Consider the following 18,287-nt stretch of genomic DNA (forward strand, 5'->3'; position numbering starts at 1 on the left):
TACCTTTGGGCTATTTCCACATAATTACTGCACACTTTATGTAGCAAAAGTGTGGAGTGCACTTTCCCCTGTTCGGTTTCCTTGATGAATGGTGATTCATCAGATCCCTTTATTTCCTCCACGCGCAGGTGGAGAATGTATTCTTACATTGAACAGGAGGGTGGAGTCCAGCAAAAGAAGGATCTAATCTTACTTCCTTAGCAGTCAATTGCAAAGCACCCATTAACTCCAGTGGCAACGGGAGCTGTCCCATAGCACTGAAGAGATTTGGGACTGTATGCACCTATATATGTCCCAAAGCAAGACGTGGCTGGGACTGACGATACCGATCATTTAAATAAAATAACCTCTGGTAGGAGCAGCAAGAGCAGAACTAGAAGCATCTCTACAGCCGGCCCTCAGCCGTGATCCTTTCCTGCTCTTGTAAATGCATAGCCAAAGCATTCGTTATGTTGACCTGTAAGCTCAGGATGTGTACGTGTAATTATACACTGCTCTAAGTGCAAGCTTTCTCTGCATGCTAGAGGAGCAAGCAATTTATTTGCTCCACACAGCCATTTGGCTTAACCCTGGCCACAGTGTCCCCCTTTGTTTTAATTATGAAACTCAAGCTGAAATAAGCTCCTTGTCCCTTTTAAAAAAATGTAAACTGGAGGATTCTCTGCTCCTTGAAGTCTTTGAACTACGATTTGAGGACTTCAGTAGCACAGATATAGGTGTGAGGTTTTTTTGTAGGAGTGGTGGGTGAAATTCTGTGGCCTGCGTTGTGCAGGAGGTCAGACTAGATGATCATAATGGTCCCTTCTGACCTAAATATCTATGAATCTATGTAAGTCAAGGCCCTACCTGCTTAGTAAGATCAATCACGTCCCTACCGTTAACGTTCTGTTAGCTCTCAGTCAGCTGGGAACACAGGGAGAGCACCCTGCCTGTCTCCACTGATGGTGTAGCTGGCATGAAAGCATGCGCTGCCTGAAAAATCTAGGAAGAAGTCTTTGTGATTCAGGGGACTCCAGTCACACACCGCAGGGTGCCAAGGCCCTAGTATATTTTTATGTTGGAGATAGGGAATGAAATTCTTGAAAATAGCATTTACAAATATGGAAATGCTGATAGACTATGATCTAGTGCCCTTTCTGTAATATACCTTCTGACTGCCCAGGAGGTAACAACAGTTAACATGCAAGTGGTGTGCGTGAGTAAGCATTGTAATGCAGTGTATACCATCGTTAAGTTCACTCTGGGGCAATATACTGCTGAAGGGTTCTGCTTAATGTATCAGGCTGAATGTGCTTTTTAAAAGCATGCAGAAAGCACAGTAAATTAGTGTTAATACCTCCATTATTCTGATCACTAGTGTGGGCAGTGAGGTTAGCCTGGCTTTGTAATTTTCTACTTTTTTGATGCCGCTGTTCTTTAGCCAGGTGTATTGTGTGATCAAATAATAAACTTCTGACGAGTGGTGCAATTGCACTTATTAAAGTACAAGAATTGGACTTTTCATCTTCTCTATGGTCTGTGTGAAGTTAAGGCAGTTTTACAGGGAAACACTCCAAGCTGCATTATGAGGTAAATCAGAATAACAAGGGTGCGATTTCCCTAGGGAAATGCATCTAACCCGTTTGTAGGTGTGTTAGAACGTTATGGGGCACCTTTATAGTCAAGTCATTTATATCACATGAGTTAACTCTAAGTAAAAGTTCACTGTGCGCAAAAATTCTGATCTCATTTTTACTGCTGTAAATCAGGAATAACTCCATTTAAACTTAGAGTTACTCCTGATTTACACCTGTGTGAAGGAGAGCAGAATTTGGCCCAATGCAGTCACTGTAATGTGTTGAAGTAGTCTGGGACTTTTGTATAACAAAGCAATTTCAAAACAGAGTCTCCTGGTTTACTATAAACTAGATGGGAATCCTACAAGTCTGCTGTGAATAATGGGCAGTGCATGGGTACTGCACGGGGCTGAATTTCACTGTTTGCTCAGAGTACTCCACAAACACAGACTCTACCTACTGCAGCTCCTTCTCATACCAGGTCATACGGGTTTTACAGTTTGAACAAATCTGCTGTTACAGGCATTTGCAGAACAGCATCATGGAAATAAAAAGCTTACTTACCAAGAAATGGGAAAATAATGCAAACAGGGGAGCTTGGCAGTGTTCCTAGAACCCCAGCTTGTAGGAGAATGACAGTTTTATCAATCGGTTTTTCTCTATTTCCCCCCAGTCTCCTCTCAAATTAGGCTCTTTCGATTGCTTTTTCTGGTTCTTTAACCATGATCTCTGCCTAGAAGGGATTTGCATAGGACGAAGGCTAGAAGGCGATGTTTTCCAGACAGAGAAGTGCATTTATGATGAGATTAGTTTTGACCAAAGAGAGAATCCTGCATACTGTTCTCCCGAGAAAGACAGAAAGGGAGAGTGTGATGATCTTTAAAATTCTGGGGCCTGATCCATCCCTGCACTGATGCTAGTGTCAAAGTACAGACAGAGGGGAGGCAACTTATGCATCCCCTATTCAGGGGCTGCCCTAATTTATGCCCCTGCTTCACTGGCATAGGCAAGGGTGTCATATTGCCCAAGTGCAGGTCTGCCCCAACATGCCTCCTCTTGCCCTCAATCCAGCCTTCCCACCTCCAGCCCACGCTTGCCCTAGAGTACCCCCTGTTTGCTGTGGAGGCAACGAAGATCTGGCAAAGCTGACTGTGCACCGGGCGTACAGGGTCCCTGCACTGGGGGTGTTCCCAGAAGAGTGCACCTCATGTCTGCCCTGTGGCCTCTTTGTAGTAGCACCTCTATAGCGCAACAACAAATTGGGCACCTAGGTTCTCCTGAAGCAAGGTTTATTCAGCTCTTCCTTCTCTGCAAGATGGTACATAAACTGAGTGCAGGCTCCTGCGCGTGGGGGGTATCTTACAAATGACACCTTCAAAACTGAGGTCCTGTCTGCTCTGTGTGCACATTAAAGATTGCCTGAAATCCAGAGCCCAGCTCATCCCTATGGAATATTAGAGTTTATAACTCCAGAAAACGTGTCTTTATTCATTGTGTAAGTTATGACGCCCTTTCCTGGGAATCCTGGCTGTGATGCAGTGTTACTGAACACAGTGATTCTCAGCTGTGGACATGGACCAGCTCTAGCCTAATGAGTCGTGACTGGGGCTTTTGTAACTGGTGCTGTAGGCTTCCCTCACTACCTGAGGACTAGATTGTGCCCTGATGCTCACCCCTGCAGAAAAGGCCGGCACAAAAGCCTCTAGAACTTAAAACCAGAGTTACGATTTTCCAAACTGACTTGATGAATTTATCATTTATTAATTTAGTTAAAATTCTATTAATTTTAAATGTAATGTAATTTCCTCCAGTCTCTTCATGATCCTTATTCCCCACATGCCTTTTCAGCCTAGAGGAAAGCGCCTTTGTTTCTAAAGCAAGTTCTTGTGTTCCTTTGGGTTTCCAGCCTATTGAACCACTGACAAACTCACCCCTACCTGGTTGGTCAGCTCTGCACAGGAGCCCATCATGCTTAAGAGTTTCCTAGGCCTTGTGCAGGGCCCTCTGCAGAGGTGAATTACAGATGCATGCACACACACACTGCCTCTGTGCAGTGACTGGGCACGTTCATGTTTCCTGTAGTGCCTGCAGCATGCGAACGGCTCCATACAAGTGCCCTGGCAGAGACATCCCAGAGGGGGCAGCGGGACAGGTATGCAGCAGAGAGCAACTGAAAAGTTGTAGTGGTGAGTGGTTTGGGGGACTCAGAGAGGAATTTTGCCTTCCTGAATTGGGCTGGCTCCACATCACCTCCAACATGGGTTTAAGGCACAGCGGAGAGCCCTTAGTGTTAAGCTTGTGACCGTGGAGTTTAGGCTGCTCATTAGCATATGGAGGGCCCCAGCTCCACAAATGGGTTAGAGCATGCACGGTGGCATCAGAGGTGACAGGCACTGGCTGGTACACAGGTACTGTTGTCCAAAGCAGTCCAGAGCCTCTGGTTTAACAGGCTGTGTGACGGGGCTCAGTCACCACGCTGGTGCCCCCTGCTGGCCGTCTTGGGGATTAGTGCCGCAGGTCGGTACACCCTCTTCCAATGGTGCTTCTCTTGCTGTCACGTCTGCCCTCTGACCCGTATCACTCCAGGGCGTCCTCTTCATGACACAGCCCTCCAGCTGTGTCACCATCTCTGCTTTCCTCTTGTGGGGTTTAGAACAACTGTCCAGCCACTTCCCCAATGGTGAGTGGGGGGACCAGGACTGCCCACTACTCTGGGTCCCAACCCAGGGTCCCTGTAGACGGCAGCCATGTGTTGCGTCCCCTCCAACTTCTCAGTACATTTTCCTGGGCCACTTCTCCACAGCCCCAGCACCTTCTTTACCTCATGGCCTCAGCATGTCAGTCCTAGCAGTCAGCCAGGAGCTCCGTCTCACTCCCCCGTTCCCTGCCAGCAACTGCTCTGTCCATGGTGGTAGCTTCCATCCACCTGCTAGGAAGCAGTCCTCCCTCCTTACGCTCCAGGCGGTGATAGACCCTGCTCTGCCCTGTGCTTCTTCTTATATGGGCCTGCAGGGCCCAGATTGACTGCCCCAAACAGCCTCTCTCCTATTGGCTGCTTCCCGCACAGCCTCCCTAGGGATCTACTAACCCCCTACATGCCAGTGTGGGGCAGATGCCCCATCACACACCCTCAGCCTCAAGCCTGCAACCCTTGGGGGTAGGGATGCCTCCTGCCCTGCACCTGCTAAGCTGCACCCGCAGGTTGTCTCTCTCTTGCTCTACTCCCCGCAAGAGGAAACAGATATTTTCCTTCTCTTCTTTAGCCTACCGTGCCTGGTCCTTCTGGAACTCTGAGTTCCTCTCCGTTATTTGCGGCCTCCTTGGATCTCTGCAGAGCCTGCTCAGTAGCTACCAGTCTCCCCTATAGCTCTTTTTACCTGCCTCGCAGATCCCCAAGCACCCACTTCTCCAGGGTCTGAGACCCTACCACAGCCTGTTCTGCTTCAGTGCGGTTCCCTTATCTGTTTGGGCCCTTTCTGTCCCAGTCATCTTATCCACTTCCTCCTTATCCCGCCTTGCTGAGTGTGGGAGATGACTCCCCGCCAAGGACCCATGGGGATTGGCGGAAGGGGGCTGCAGGGACACATGGGGACAGGGCAGATATGCCTGACTGATTGGAAGAGGCTAGGGGTCAGCCAGGATCTGCATGAGTGAGGCTCCCCAACTCCCTAGCAATCGCCCCCCTCAAAAATGCTACTGTTCTTCAAGTGCTTGCTCATGTCCATTCCATATTAGGTATGTGTGTGCTCGCCACATGCACCAGTGCCAGAAGTTTTTCCCTCAGCAGTATCCGTAGGGAACCGGCTCTGGTGCCATCTGGAGAGGCGCCCCCATGGCGCGGTATAAGGGACACTGCCGGCTCCCCCCACCCTCAGTTCCTTCTTGCTGCTGGTGATGGTGCTGGAACGTCCGCCGCTTCGGGTAGCGCTGTTCCATTCTCTGTTCTTATGAATTTTGAAAACTTGTAATATAGCTCGTAGTTTATTAGTTACCCTTAGTAGTAGTTCTCAAACACTTCATTAGTCCTGAACGGGACTCAGCCAGGGGATGGGGCATGCCCTGGTCCCCAGGCTTTAAGCCCTGCGATCGCTGCAAACGGCCTATGTCCATCAGCGATCCACATACCAGCTGCCCATGGTGCTTAAGCGAAGGGCACATAGTGACAGGTGCCATATCTTCAAGTTTTTGAAACCTAGGATGAAGAAGGAGCGCGATATCTGTCTGAAAGCGCTCCTAATGGAGTCGGCACTCACTCCGGCACTGGAGCAGCGGTCCGACTGGGCACCGAGCACTGCGGCCTCTGTACGCAGTGCTCCGCAAGCACCGTCCACAAACCGGCACTGGTCGCCCTCCACGACTCCGGTCAAGAAGCTAAAAAAGACTGTGAGGATCTCCTACCTCCCATAAGAGAAAGGAGAGGGCAGGGGGCAAGCCATGACCTATGCTGGGCAGCTCAACGCCCCCTTCGAGAAGTCAAGCCCCAGCTCACGTTGAGCAGTGCAGCCCATCCCATGCCTTGCCTGCGACTCCGGCTAGCGGTGTGGGCCCCTGCCAGCTTCAGGTGCCGTTGATGCCCGAAGCCCTTCAAGCAGCTCAGGAGATCCTGATGCTCCCAGTGCCACCCACACCAGCTCCAGCAATATCCCGGTCTGGGGGAAAACCCGCTTTGGGACCTATGCGTGTGTCCCCGCCTCAGCAGCACCGTTCCTCATCGAGAGGGGCGTCCCACCATCATTTGCCTGCCCGCAGCCACCACACCTCAGGACTAGAGAGGCAGGCTCAGTGGGGTCACCAGTTGAGATGTACCTCGCTGGTAGATTGGCACAGACCCTCTGAGACACGCACCACCCAGCAAGAACTCCCGGACTGTCCCCGACTGTCTCCAGGGGCCCGGTACCGATCACGGGACTGATCAAGGATCAGAGATCGCAGATTGCCGGGCCATCATCGTTCGTCTCCAAGCAGTAGGTCGCTCTACTCAGGAAGGTCTTCCTGACAACCGGCCCATATTAGCTCCCGATCCCATTGGACGTCCCGGTACCATTTGAGTAGCATGAGGCATGGATTGCTGGGTGTCCGATGCAGATCTACCAAAAGCCATGGGTCCCCGAGATCCCGAACAAGACGCCCATCTCACTCCAGACAGGTTGCCTTCGGGACGCAGTGACTGGTACCGGTTGGAGAAGAGCCACCGCTCCGCCCAATCCTGGTCGCTCCGTACTGACTACTCTGTTTATACCTCCATCTTGGAGCGAGGTTCCCTGCCCACAGGACAAGCCCTGATACCTGCAGGGCTGCCTAGATCATCAACGTTGAAACCTGTCTCATGGCCCCAGGCGAAGTGGCCAGTGCCATGGTACCCGTGGAACCCGTCGGGGTTCGCCCAGCCTTCCCAGGCTGCCTGATCGGTGTTGGGAGCCTCCGAGAGGCCAGCGGTATCCCATCCCCCTCCAGTGCTCAAGCCTTTGGGTGGTAAGACCCCACAGGTCCAGGGGGACCCAGGAGAGCAAGCTGCTGGACCACCAATGGACATGGAGGTTCTTGTGGCACCGGCATTGTCCTTGTTGTCGCCACACAAGGCTATCATGGGGCCCCCTCACCCAGTTCCTCAGGATGACACCCAAGGTGCACCAGGAACTTTTGAAGAGGGTCACTTCCAACCTGGGGCTTCTGGAAGAGCACTTGGACTCTCTGTTTGATGTCCTCAGCTCCTGCCAGGGTGGCCCTACCCCTTCATGAAGGGGTTTCCAAAATCACTAATGCTGTGTGGCAGACCCCCTCTTGGGTTGGGGTGCTTACATGGGCAATCACATGGCACAAGGCATCTGGACTCTATGGGAATCCAGAATGCATATCAATGCACTAAAACTCCAGGCAGTCTGTTGAGCCTGTGACGCCTTCCTCCCACTCATCTAATCCAGATGTTGGATAATATGACAGTGATATTTTATATAAGCAGGGGGAGCGAGGTTTCTCCCTCTGTGCATAGAGGCAGTCACCGTCTAGAACTGGTGCATTAGCCATCACATAACCCTGTCAGCAGTGTATTTACCAGGAGTGCAAAACTCCCTAGCGGACTGCCTGAGCAGGTACGAGTAGGTCTCATTATGACCCCACCCTACATTCATACCTAAAGTAGTTTCCAGGTTTCATATGATAATCCACTTACAAATATTTTATTCCAAAACCCCATGTCTCGCATGTGGAGAGACAGCTGCATTCTCTAGAGGTCTGAAGGGCTTTGGCCTTTGCAACTGCAAAGAACAACGGATGTTTGAAAGGCACCTAAACTGTTCGTTTCCATAACAAGAGCCCAAGGGGTCAAGCTATATCGATGCAGAGACTTTCAAAATGAATCTCAGATTTATTATCCTTTTGTAACCAACTAGCTCCTATTCCCCCTCCCTAGAGAGAGAGGGCTTATTCCACTAGAGGGCTAGCGCCTTCTGCTGCATCACTGAGAGATGGTATCTTCTCAGAGACATGTAGGGCAGCTATTTGGAGCTCTTTGCATACCTTCATGAGACATTATGGTCTGGTCCATTTGTCAGCTGCGGAGGCAACTGTGGGGACAGCAGTACTACAGTCAGCTATCACTTCTGCATCCCTGCACCCACCCGCTGCCTGACTGCCGCTCTTTAATCTCCCATGTGTGGAATATGGACGGGTCCATCACTTGAAGAAGGAATGGAGGTGACTTACCTGTAATTGGAGATTCTTTGAAATGTGTTGTCCCTCTGTGTTCCACTACCTGTCCTCCATCCCCTCTGCTGCGGACTGTTTGAACTGCAGTAAGACTGGGAAACTGGAGAGGCATAGATGCCCATTCCCTTTCGGTATTTGTAACCCAAACCAGCCCAACCACCTTTTATGCTCTCTGTTTGGCATGCGTGGGCCAGTGGACAGTCCTTGCAAAAAATTCCAGACTCCGGTGCATGGTGCACATGTGTATCCCACGTATCTTGAAGAACCTCCAGTTACAGGTAAGTAACCTCCATTTCTGGGTACATACAAACTCCAGCTCCATCACCGGTCATCAGCTGGATGTCAAGTTACAAACATTATCACTATCAAAACAAAATCCCATTGGTTGATCTTGTTGGGTGTCATATATACAATATATTCCTGAGGTTTGGGGGAAGATTTCACTTGGTCTCTCCATTCCACCTTCTTTGCCCTTCTCTCCCCTATGATGATCTCTTTAGGTCAGGTTTGTAGCTGATACAACCCCTTGCTATGCTGAGTACAAAGGAACCATGTGGCAGATAAACTTCTTAGGCTTGAATAAAGACTGGGAGTGGATGGGTCATTACAAAATCTAATTTCCCCCTACTGTTACTCACACCTTCTTGTCAACTGTTTGAAATGGGCCACTCTCATTACCACTACAAAAGTGATTTTTCCTCCCTTGATATCCTACTGTTAATTGAATTGTCTTGTTAGACTGACCTCCCACTTGGTAAGGCAACTCCCATCCTTTCACGTGCTCTGTATTTTCCACTCCACGCATCTGATGAAGTGGGTTCTAGCCCACGAAAGCTTATGCCCAAATAAATTTGTTAGTCTCTAAGGTGCCACAAAGACTCCTCATTGGTTTTTCTTGGAGGGAGACTGTGCACCAACTCCACAAGATCCCCAGAGAGGGGCAGCCAAAGAAGGGAAGTGTTCACATGACAGGCGCATATGTTCTAGACTGTGACAGCGTGCATAACAGCCTCCAACTGTCCTTGATTAGGAGAGGTTGAAGTCATCTCCCCTCAGTCTCTGTGCCAAAGTGAATCTGCCCCTTTCTTTGTCCCCACCCCTTTTCTGCCTAAGGCTGGAGCATTTTTGATCAATATACTCAGTGTACAGCAGACCCCCCTACCCGGCCATAACAATTTGGGCTGTCATTCAATTGAGAGAGGAAGGAGGATCTATTGGTTAAAGTGCTAACCTAGGACATGGGAGATCTGGATTCTATTTCCTGCTCTGTCTCAGACTTCCCTGTGTGACCTTGGGAAAGTCGCTTAGTCTCTCTGAGCCTGAGTTCCCTATCTCACAGGTAGGGGTAATATCCCTGCCCTACTCACAGGAGTGTGGTGAGGATAAATGCTTTAAAGATTGGGGCGGGGGTGCTCAAACATTACACCCTGATGGGGGCAATAGAGGTCCGTAGAACTGTGGCATTTGCGAGTTCCAAAAGCGAACTTTGGAAATAATAACAAGTTCAGATCTCTAACATTCATGCTTCAAGCCAAGCTTCAAAGGGCACTGTTGATTCATATTTGGCCCAAAGTTTTTCTAAAACATAAGGCCAATAGAAATGTTTCCATACTTCTTCTTTTAAATAATTGCAATGTAAACAGATATGTGTAAACAGATGCCCATTCCCTTTCAGTATTTGTAACCCAAACATTGCAGTGCGGTGCTAGTGCATGTGAACCTAACATTGAAGCTGTCTATAAGCAAAAGTGAAAACTTGTTTCATTAATTTTCATTGTTCAAGCTCAGAGAAATGCCAAAAGTAAATGACAAGTATGTCTAGTGACAAGAAAATTGGCTTTTAAAATCCTTTCTGAGTTAATATTCTAGGTCGTTGTTTATAATGTAAGGAAAGAAACTTGATTTTTTGACAGTGCACGACTTTCACATTTGACAGTGTCCCTTTAAAATAAAGAAAACCAAGAAAGGCTTTATCCTGCAAGATGCTGAGCGCTTTCAGACTCCCACTGGACTCAAAAGGAGTCGAGGGCGCTCAGCATGTGAAAGGAGGAGTGCAGCACTTCGCAGGACCTAGCCCCAAATGAGTTTGAGTTAGATTGTTCCTAGCCCTGTGCAGTAGAGACCGGCTCAGCCCAAGACCCCAGATCCAAACATCTCAGGACTTTGGCAAAGTTCAGATCCGATCTCAGACTTTGCCACTAGGGCCTGTTGCTAATTGGAAATAAATCCAACCTAATGTTCCCAAACAATATAATCTGCCACAGCATCTGTGTAAACCAGTGTGGCTGGGGTTTTCAGAGGGGCCTAACTTCCACTGAAAGTCAGTACGCTGGGGGAACGAAGCAGTAGGCTTAATTTAGGAGCAATGAAGTTTCATTAACAAAACATATTAGCAATAATTGGTGCCTGTGCATTAGTCAGTATCGCTCAGAGAAATGGGCTTAATGCAAGAATTATGGGTGAAATTCTATGATCTGTGCTATGCAGGAGATCAGATTAGGTGATCATAATGGTCCTATGGTACAATCGTTTTTAAATTTGCGTCATTCTCGATCCTTCCTTTTATTACAGACATTTAACTTAAGACATTTATTTCACATAATTTAACAGAATTTATTATACAGCTTGTCTTGTTTAAATCAGATTATTGGATTGCAGAAGAGGTTTCTATCGCTGAACTGAAAATGGGTGCAGGCCATTATGAAGCGCTTAACGGCCATCAGAAACTGTTGTAAAATGGGGGTTTCATGAAAAACAAATGTGAGTTTGGATATGAATTTGGGATACGGTGCCAGATCATCGGAGATTTGAGGTTTGGGAAACTGGTATTTACTTGTTTAAAACCCAAACAAATCCCAGATGGACAGCATCTAAATCAGGGAAGTTCATAATCTGTAGATTAACAGAGTTTTGTTAACACAGTGAAAGTTGATCAATTAAACAAAGGGACAGTGATTTCACATTGGCATGTATGTAATAGTCACAAGCATAGAATGCTTCCACTGTGTTCCAGAGCGAAGCCTGACGGGCTACAGGGAACACTCTGTGCCTGGAAGCAGAATTAGAATAGGGAAAGGTGTATTCTTGTGATCTGTACAGGAAAGTTCCTCTTGTATGGAACTCTCCTGTTCTCTTTAATGCAATTCAGTTTTGCTGGGGCATAATGAATGACATTATTGCTCAAAAGGTGTATCTATCTTTAGAGTTTACAGAAAATCTGGAAATACATAGATAGTTTTAAAACTGTTTTGTTTCCTCCAGATTTGGTATCTTGTGAAAACCCATCCGGATCCCCCCTTTCCCCTACCAGAGGACAGGCGTCAGTCTGTGAGCCGCCAGCCTTCATTCACGTACTCAGAGTGGACAGAGGATAAAAATGAGGATGATTTTCTAGATTTGGATCCAGTGCCAGAGACGCCGGTGTTTGACTGCGTGATGGATATTAAAGCAGAGACGGATCCAGCGACTCTGACAGTTAAATCAGTGGGATTGCAAGAAAGGTAGGATAGTTCTGATGGAGAGCAAGGCATTTGGCACAAGTTATATAGATTTTAGACATTCTGAATGGACCAAATTGGTAGTTTCACTGTATGAAATTAATGTATTTTGTTTTAAAACATCAGTTCTAGACTGAATGGCTATTTAATTTGCTCTTTGTTTCTAGGACAGTCACAACTATGAGATATATAGTGACTTTTGTTTTATCATTATTAACTTTCAGTACAAGTGTTACCAAATCTCATTCATAATCTGTGTTTGTTGCCTTTAGAAAACCTATTTGTATTTGGTCAGCGTGTTATTTTTATCTGTATGTTTATTTTGTTTAGATTCTGAAAATGGTAACTGTATATTATAAAATCTCTTTGATCCTGATATAAGACTCTCTGTCATCTTTTCTACTGAACGGCTCTCCCATACTTTATTTCTTCATTTATTTCTTCATTGTTGTCGGCCTGGTCGTTTCCAAAAATAAATTGTCACGCATCTGGCTACTCGTAGTAATTGTGTTATAAATGGGGCATTCCCCAAGTCAGTAACCTTCTTTGGATTGTAAACTAATAGACCCACTATGGATTAATTTACTGCTTGCACCAGCTGGGGAAGTTGTGTTTCTGCTAGAGGGGATTCACTCCTGGGGAAGGGCAACTTTACAGTGGAAGGAAGGAGGATTATATGTCAGAATATCAGATATTCATGGCATAGATTCTTCTTTCTTTCGCCCATAGCTCTATACTTCCGTCACACAAAAAATTCAGGCTGTGAGAGGCATTGTTTGGAAAGCACAGGTGTCCGACAAGTATTTGGACTTCAGGATGTGTAGTTGGGAGTCTGGAAGAGGTTTTTGAGCGTTCAGTTGGCCTGAATTATGTCTGAGACTTTCATCCCCAGGATTATTTGTTTCATTCTGACAATCTAAAGACTAAGTGCATGTTTATGAGAGAAACAGGGCTGCCTTGACATACATTGAAATACATTCAGCACTTCTGTTCACTGCAGCTAAGGCTGAGATAAAGATCTTTTCCCCCTTTCTCTTCATCTCAGTGTGGGCTGCAGCCATCGGAAGCCTGAGTTTTATCAGTTTCTTCACTGCCCGTAACTCTTTCTCTTTCCTCGTTTTTCCTATCCATTGTGTCGGTCAAACAGAGGGATCCTGAGGATGGAAATCCCATCCAGGGGAGCTCTGCAAAACCCTGTTTGAGGGCCAAGATAGTGTGAATGAGAATAAGGTCATTTAAGTATGCTACTGTAGTAAGCATCTCCCATCTTTATTCCCATGTTTCAGGCTTTGTCAGAGACACTAGCTAGTAGTTAATTCATTCATCTGAAGCTGAAAGCAGGATGCAGACGATTTAAATCAGATAATTAAAGTGTGTCTGACCTAGTGAGTTTTCAGTGCTCCAGGAAGTTGCTAAATGATATACAAAATTGGGGTGAAATAAGTGGTTTCCGTCTAGCTGGGTTTAGAGTAGTTTTTGCTCTCGCAGTTTAATGATTTTGTTGCATTGTTTGCCGTGTGTGCCATCAAACTCCTTATGTTGTTTTGCTCTATAACGTGACATTCCAGTGACCTAGGGCATGACCCCTTATCTACCCAAATCAATGATCCCTTTGCCGTTTTTTACAGGAAGAGCATGTTTAGGCTGTGAAATAACAACATGGTCACTTGTGCATTCTGCTATCCCCAATTACTGTCCATACTTACTCATAAAAACATAGGTGCTGGAACTAGGGGTACTGAGGGTGCTGCCGCACGCCCTGGCTTGAAGTGTTTTCCATCATACACAGGGTTTATAGTTTGGTTCAGTGGCTCTTAGCATCCCCACTATACAAATTGTTCCAGCATTTCGATATAAGAAGACTCATTGCTGCTCTTTTGTCAGGGGACACATAGCCAGTAAGGAGGATACGAACTATTCCAGTTTGTTAGAAGTAGCTAATGTCAATGTAGATTTTTGCGGCAATAATAAAACTGTCAGTTGGGAAGGAAGGAAGTGACTGACTGAAATCCTTTCACTAAGAGAAATATGTACAATTGGGATGTAAAATAACCTTTTATTCCCAACATAAACATATCTTGGGAAGGCAAATCTCTATTTCAAATGTGGATTATACTGTAGCACGGAGCAAGGAAGTGTTTGTCAGTCTTAGTTTTTATGCTATTTTGTTGAATTATATATCCACCCTTTCTCCCAACCTCTCAAAATATTTCCACCCCTTTCTTTTCCGAACCATTTATGCTGGAGAAAAGAACCCAAGTATAAGGGCATATGGCACTAAATGCTAGTTCTTGAGATGGGGAAGGAACTCTACCGAGTCACCTCCATCCCTGAAGGAATATTAATAATATATTTGCATAGCATCTTCCCATCCTGAAAGAACCAAGTCACTTGAGCTGTCACAGCAATACAGCCACTTCTGGGGTGGAATGTGACAGTCACTTCACAGTTCACAGCAATGCTGCACAATACTGTAGGATGGGAAGTGGAGAGAATACTGTATCTAACTGAAACGGCAGAGGAGAATTTAATTAGGCAAAACATAAATTTATGAACTGGATTTGAGGAGGATATGGGTAAACATGCCAGACTCTTCTGAAAAGTGCCATTTAATACTCCATGACTGTAAGTGTTTAGGGCCTCAGTTTTGTGTCTCATCCAAGACCATTCCCCTCTGACTTTGTGTCATGGCTGCTGTCCTGACAGAGAACTGGGCAAGACTTCTTTTGGAGACTATCAGCACCATTCCTTAATTAGCCAAAGGGCAGTGATCCATGCAACTCCTTCTGCCCCTGTCTTCCTTGAGGCACACAAATATACATACATCCTGGGGCTAAGGCATCTGCCTCCATAGTAGCCCCAGACTCCGCCAAAGGAGAAAGCAAACATAAATCTGCTGTATAGTTGTACAAAGCCTTACAACTAGGTTCTAGTAATCAGCCTGTTGTATTATTTTTTAACACAGATTCAGTGGTGGCATTTGGATTTTATTGTTGAAAGTTAAGTGTGAACTTGGCAGAAATTTGTGAAGCCTTTTAAAATTGAACAGATACTAATCTAAAATCAATCAGCAATCATAAATTCAGGGGACGTGATAAAGCTTATCTCTCGGTATCACTACATCTACAAGTAATTTCATTTTGGCTCTATCATTCTGTTACTTGAATAACCTGTATAAATTAGTCATTTCTACACTCCTGGCACTCATTTTTATCATTACTGTTAACCTGCTGGGACTTGAGGTTGTTTCCCCTTGTAGGGGTTGTTGATATTTTAATGGAGAGAAAAGCTCTTCAAGCAGAAAGATGATCCATTGTAATGGATCAGATTTTCCAACCCGAACTCACGTTGAATAACATGTTATCCTTCCTACTGTTCCACTGAAATAAAGTGGTTTAATGATAAAGTGGAATTCAACATGAGTAACGAGTCAGAATCTGGCCTAAAGAAAACTATGGCCAAAATTTTCAATTGTGTACCTAAAGCTAGGTAGCTCGCTACATATTTAGGTACCTAAATAAATGTGATGTGATTTGCAGAGGTACTGCAGCTTCCCTGGAATTTCCTGCTCCACATCTTTGAGAATGAAGTCACTTCTATTCAGGTGACTAAGTATTGGTAGAGGTGCCTAACTTTAGGCATTCGAGTTTTGAAAATGTTGGCCTGGGTCTACCAATACCTTCACTCCACATCAGCGATAGCCTGACTAGTTGCTTGAGCTCTTGTCTGCAACAGAAAAATTACGCTTTCCTGACCAGTGGGAGTCAGCAACAAATGCAGCAAACCAGTGCAGCACATTTGTCTATGCCTGCTGCTAAACTGTCTTAGCACTGATTCAGCTGCGCCTATTGCTGATACCTGTTGTCAGCAACAAGTCAGTTGTTTCTATTCTAAACAAGCTCTGAGAGTTCCAAAATCTTCACTGCACCATCAAAAGCACCATTGTCTCAAGGAAAGCAGATAAAGGCCAAATGGGAAAACATGTTTTAATTAATGCAGAGTGTTTCACATAGCCTTCATAACTGATGTCTTCACCTGGGGCTGTGTTTTGCAGGAGAGGTTCAAATGTTTCACTCACACTGGACATGTGTACCCCAGGCTGTTCCGAGCAAGTCTTCGGCTATGTGATGTCACCAAGAGAACAATCAGCCCGAGAGTACCTACAAACGGCATCAAATATTCTTACTGCAGAGGAGCTACACAAGAAAGCATTAGATCCTTTCATTCTCCAGACAGAGTTTTTTGTGAGTATTTTGACTTCTCAGGTAGAGAGAAGAGTTTGTGGCATTTGAAAAATGGGACATTGCCACCTCCTGTGACTCTCACGGGAATTTTCTATAAGTTCTTCTGGAAGACCAAAATAAATAAATATGCACTCCAGTTCCTTCAGTGAAGAGCTTTATTAAATCCCCAAATTTGTTACACTTGGAAATGACTGGATTAGAAGGCTTTCAGCTATCTTTTCATTTGCAGTCCTAGTCTTAGTAATGAAGATCTAGCTTTGTTTTCAGAAGCCTTTTTCTCAGCATGTTACTTCTTAACAAAAATTTCACAGTTTTGCACTAGACTAAAGAAAAAGAGTCAAATTTGCTTTGGGTATAACTCTTGAATCCCAGAGGGTTACCCCGGGCATGACTTCAGCCTCGTATATCCACTTTCCTGGTGGATACTCTGTACAGAGCTGCTCTTCTGAATTGTCTGAAAGTTATCCAGATGGGTGAAACATAGGGTGTTTGTCCCACTTAACAAATGCCATGGAGAGTTTGCACTAACTATCCTTGTCATCCACTTAGAAAATGTTCATTAGATATTAGCTGCTTTTTCAGTTGACAGTATGAATCTGAAGTATCTTTCCCTGACTTCATGTATCCACTTTTATTTTTGGGGAAGCATTCTGACTCTGCTTTTGGTGGAAATACAAGCATCACGTACAAGTAGAATTGGAGTTTTTGAGCAGCCTTGTGAAAAGACTGGCTACGTTTAACTGCAGGTAGCACAATGGCTTTTCAGTTTCTCTGCTCTTTATCCAAGCTTCTGTCCTAACTGCTCGATTCTCCACTGTCATGCAACTTGTCATTTATACCTGGGCAAAGTGAGCGCAAAAGGATAGTATGAGTGTGAGTGAGTGGAGAATTCTGATTTAGCAGTGTATTATGCCCACTTTACATGACTGTGCAGGATGCTAAGCAACAGATAATCGGGCCCTTTGCTTCACCCGCACCCAACTTCTTGCCTCTTTTCATGCCAGGGTCTTTCAGAGCACGCAGGTAGGAACCGCCTAAGTTAATGCTGACCCAGTCTGCATTCTCTTAAGCATGGAATCCCAGCAGAGTGGCAGGAAGATGATGCCTTGCACAGCTGTTGTCCCCAGAGCCCACCTACTTCCTGACCTGACAGAGAATCCATGGAGGACCTTTTATGGAGCAGAGAAAGGAATGGAACAACACCTCAGAGTACTCCCTTTCTATTTCCCCATACCTGCAGCTGCTGGGCTTTCTTCCCTTTCAGAAGCACAGGCAGAGAAGACATTTTGGGGCACAGTTTCCAAACAGAAGCCAGACCCTTGTGGTCCTTACTCATTTTTTACTCAGTTTTCCTTCAGTCCCACACTCCCTTTTGAGGAAGCACTGAGGAAAAGCTGATTAAAGACCTTAAGATTTGGCCATCAGAAAGGGCCCAAAAGCGATAGGCTAAAGAAAACAGGAGGCAGACAAAGCATCTGTCAAAGGAAAACCATCAAGCCAAATCCACTTTGTGATTCATCACTGATTCCTTGGTGGCTGTGAGTAATGTAACTAGTTATCACATTACTCTGGGGGAGGAGCACGGTTGTCAGTACTGAGGCCAGGTCTTCACGTAGTTATACCCATACAAAAACTATGTGGGTAAGAGGTGTGATTATTTTTACCAGTATAGTTTATACCATTACAACCCTTGATATGGATGTAATTATGCAGGTATGAAAGTGCCTTATACATAATATGATATAATGTCCTTATACCTTTCCCATATGGGAATAATCGGTATAAGCACCATAATATCGATATAGCTATGTCTACATGAGAAGAGTGATATCTCTTTAACTATTCCGGTATAATTAAAGCAGTTCAACTTTTGTGTGTAGACTAATTCTGACTGTTTAAAAATGAAACATTTAATAATGGACAGTGCTGTTTTAGAGGAAAGTAGTTGTTGAGATGCATCTTTGCTGAGGAAGTGCCTGAGCTGGCTACTGTAGTCAAGCTGGGCAAGTCAAGAGTGAATTGTTGTAGCCCATGTGGCCTGCCCTATATTACAGGTTAGTAAAGTGATATTAAAGCTAGTCAAAAATGTACTTTATTTTCAGTGGGGCAAAAATAGAATTTTTTTTCCATAAAATGTTTTGTCAAAAAAAGATTTATATGCAAAAATGATGACCAGCTCTGAATAATAAATAAACTCTGAACTTGTATGCCATGTGCTCTCAGTCTGCCTCTTACTCACATGGCTAGAAATGTTCGAATTCATGGTGGAGAAAGCATCAAATTGT

At 45.5% G+C, this 18,287-nt stretch overlaps 1 protein-coding gene across 1 annotated transcript in view; it reads left to right on the forward strand.

The window, feature by feature from the left end:
* Positions 1-18,287, forward strand: part of PTPN5 (protein tyrosine phosphatase non-receptor type 5) — a 140,525-nt gene that overhangs the window by 89,708 nt on the left and 32,530 nt on the right. Inside the window, exons 6-7 of the mRNA XM_043549511.1 lie at positions 11,523-11,761; positions 15,813-16,002. Of these exons, the coding sequence (XP_043405446.1) occupies positions 11,523-11,761; positions 15,813-16,002 (429 nt within the window). The remainder of the gene's footprint in view (positions 1-11,522; positions 11,762-15,812; positions 16,003-18,287) is intronic.

This window comes from Chelonia mydas, chromosome 6, assembly GCF_015237465.2.
Source record: "Chelonia mydas isolate rCheMyd1 chromosome 6, rCheMyd1.pri.v2, whole genome shotgun sequence".
NCBI lineage: Eukaryota > Metazoa > Chordata > Testudines > Cheloniidae > Chelonia > Chelonia mydas.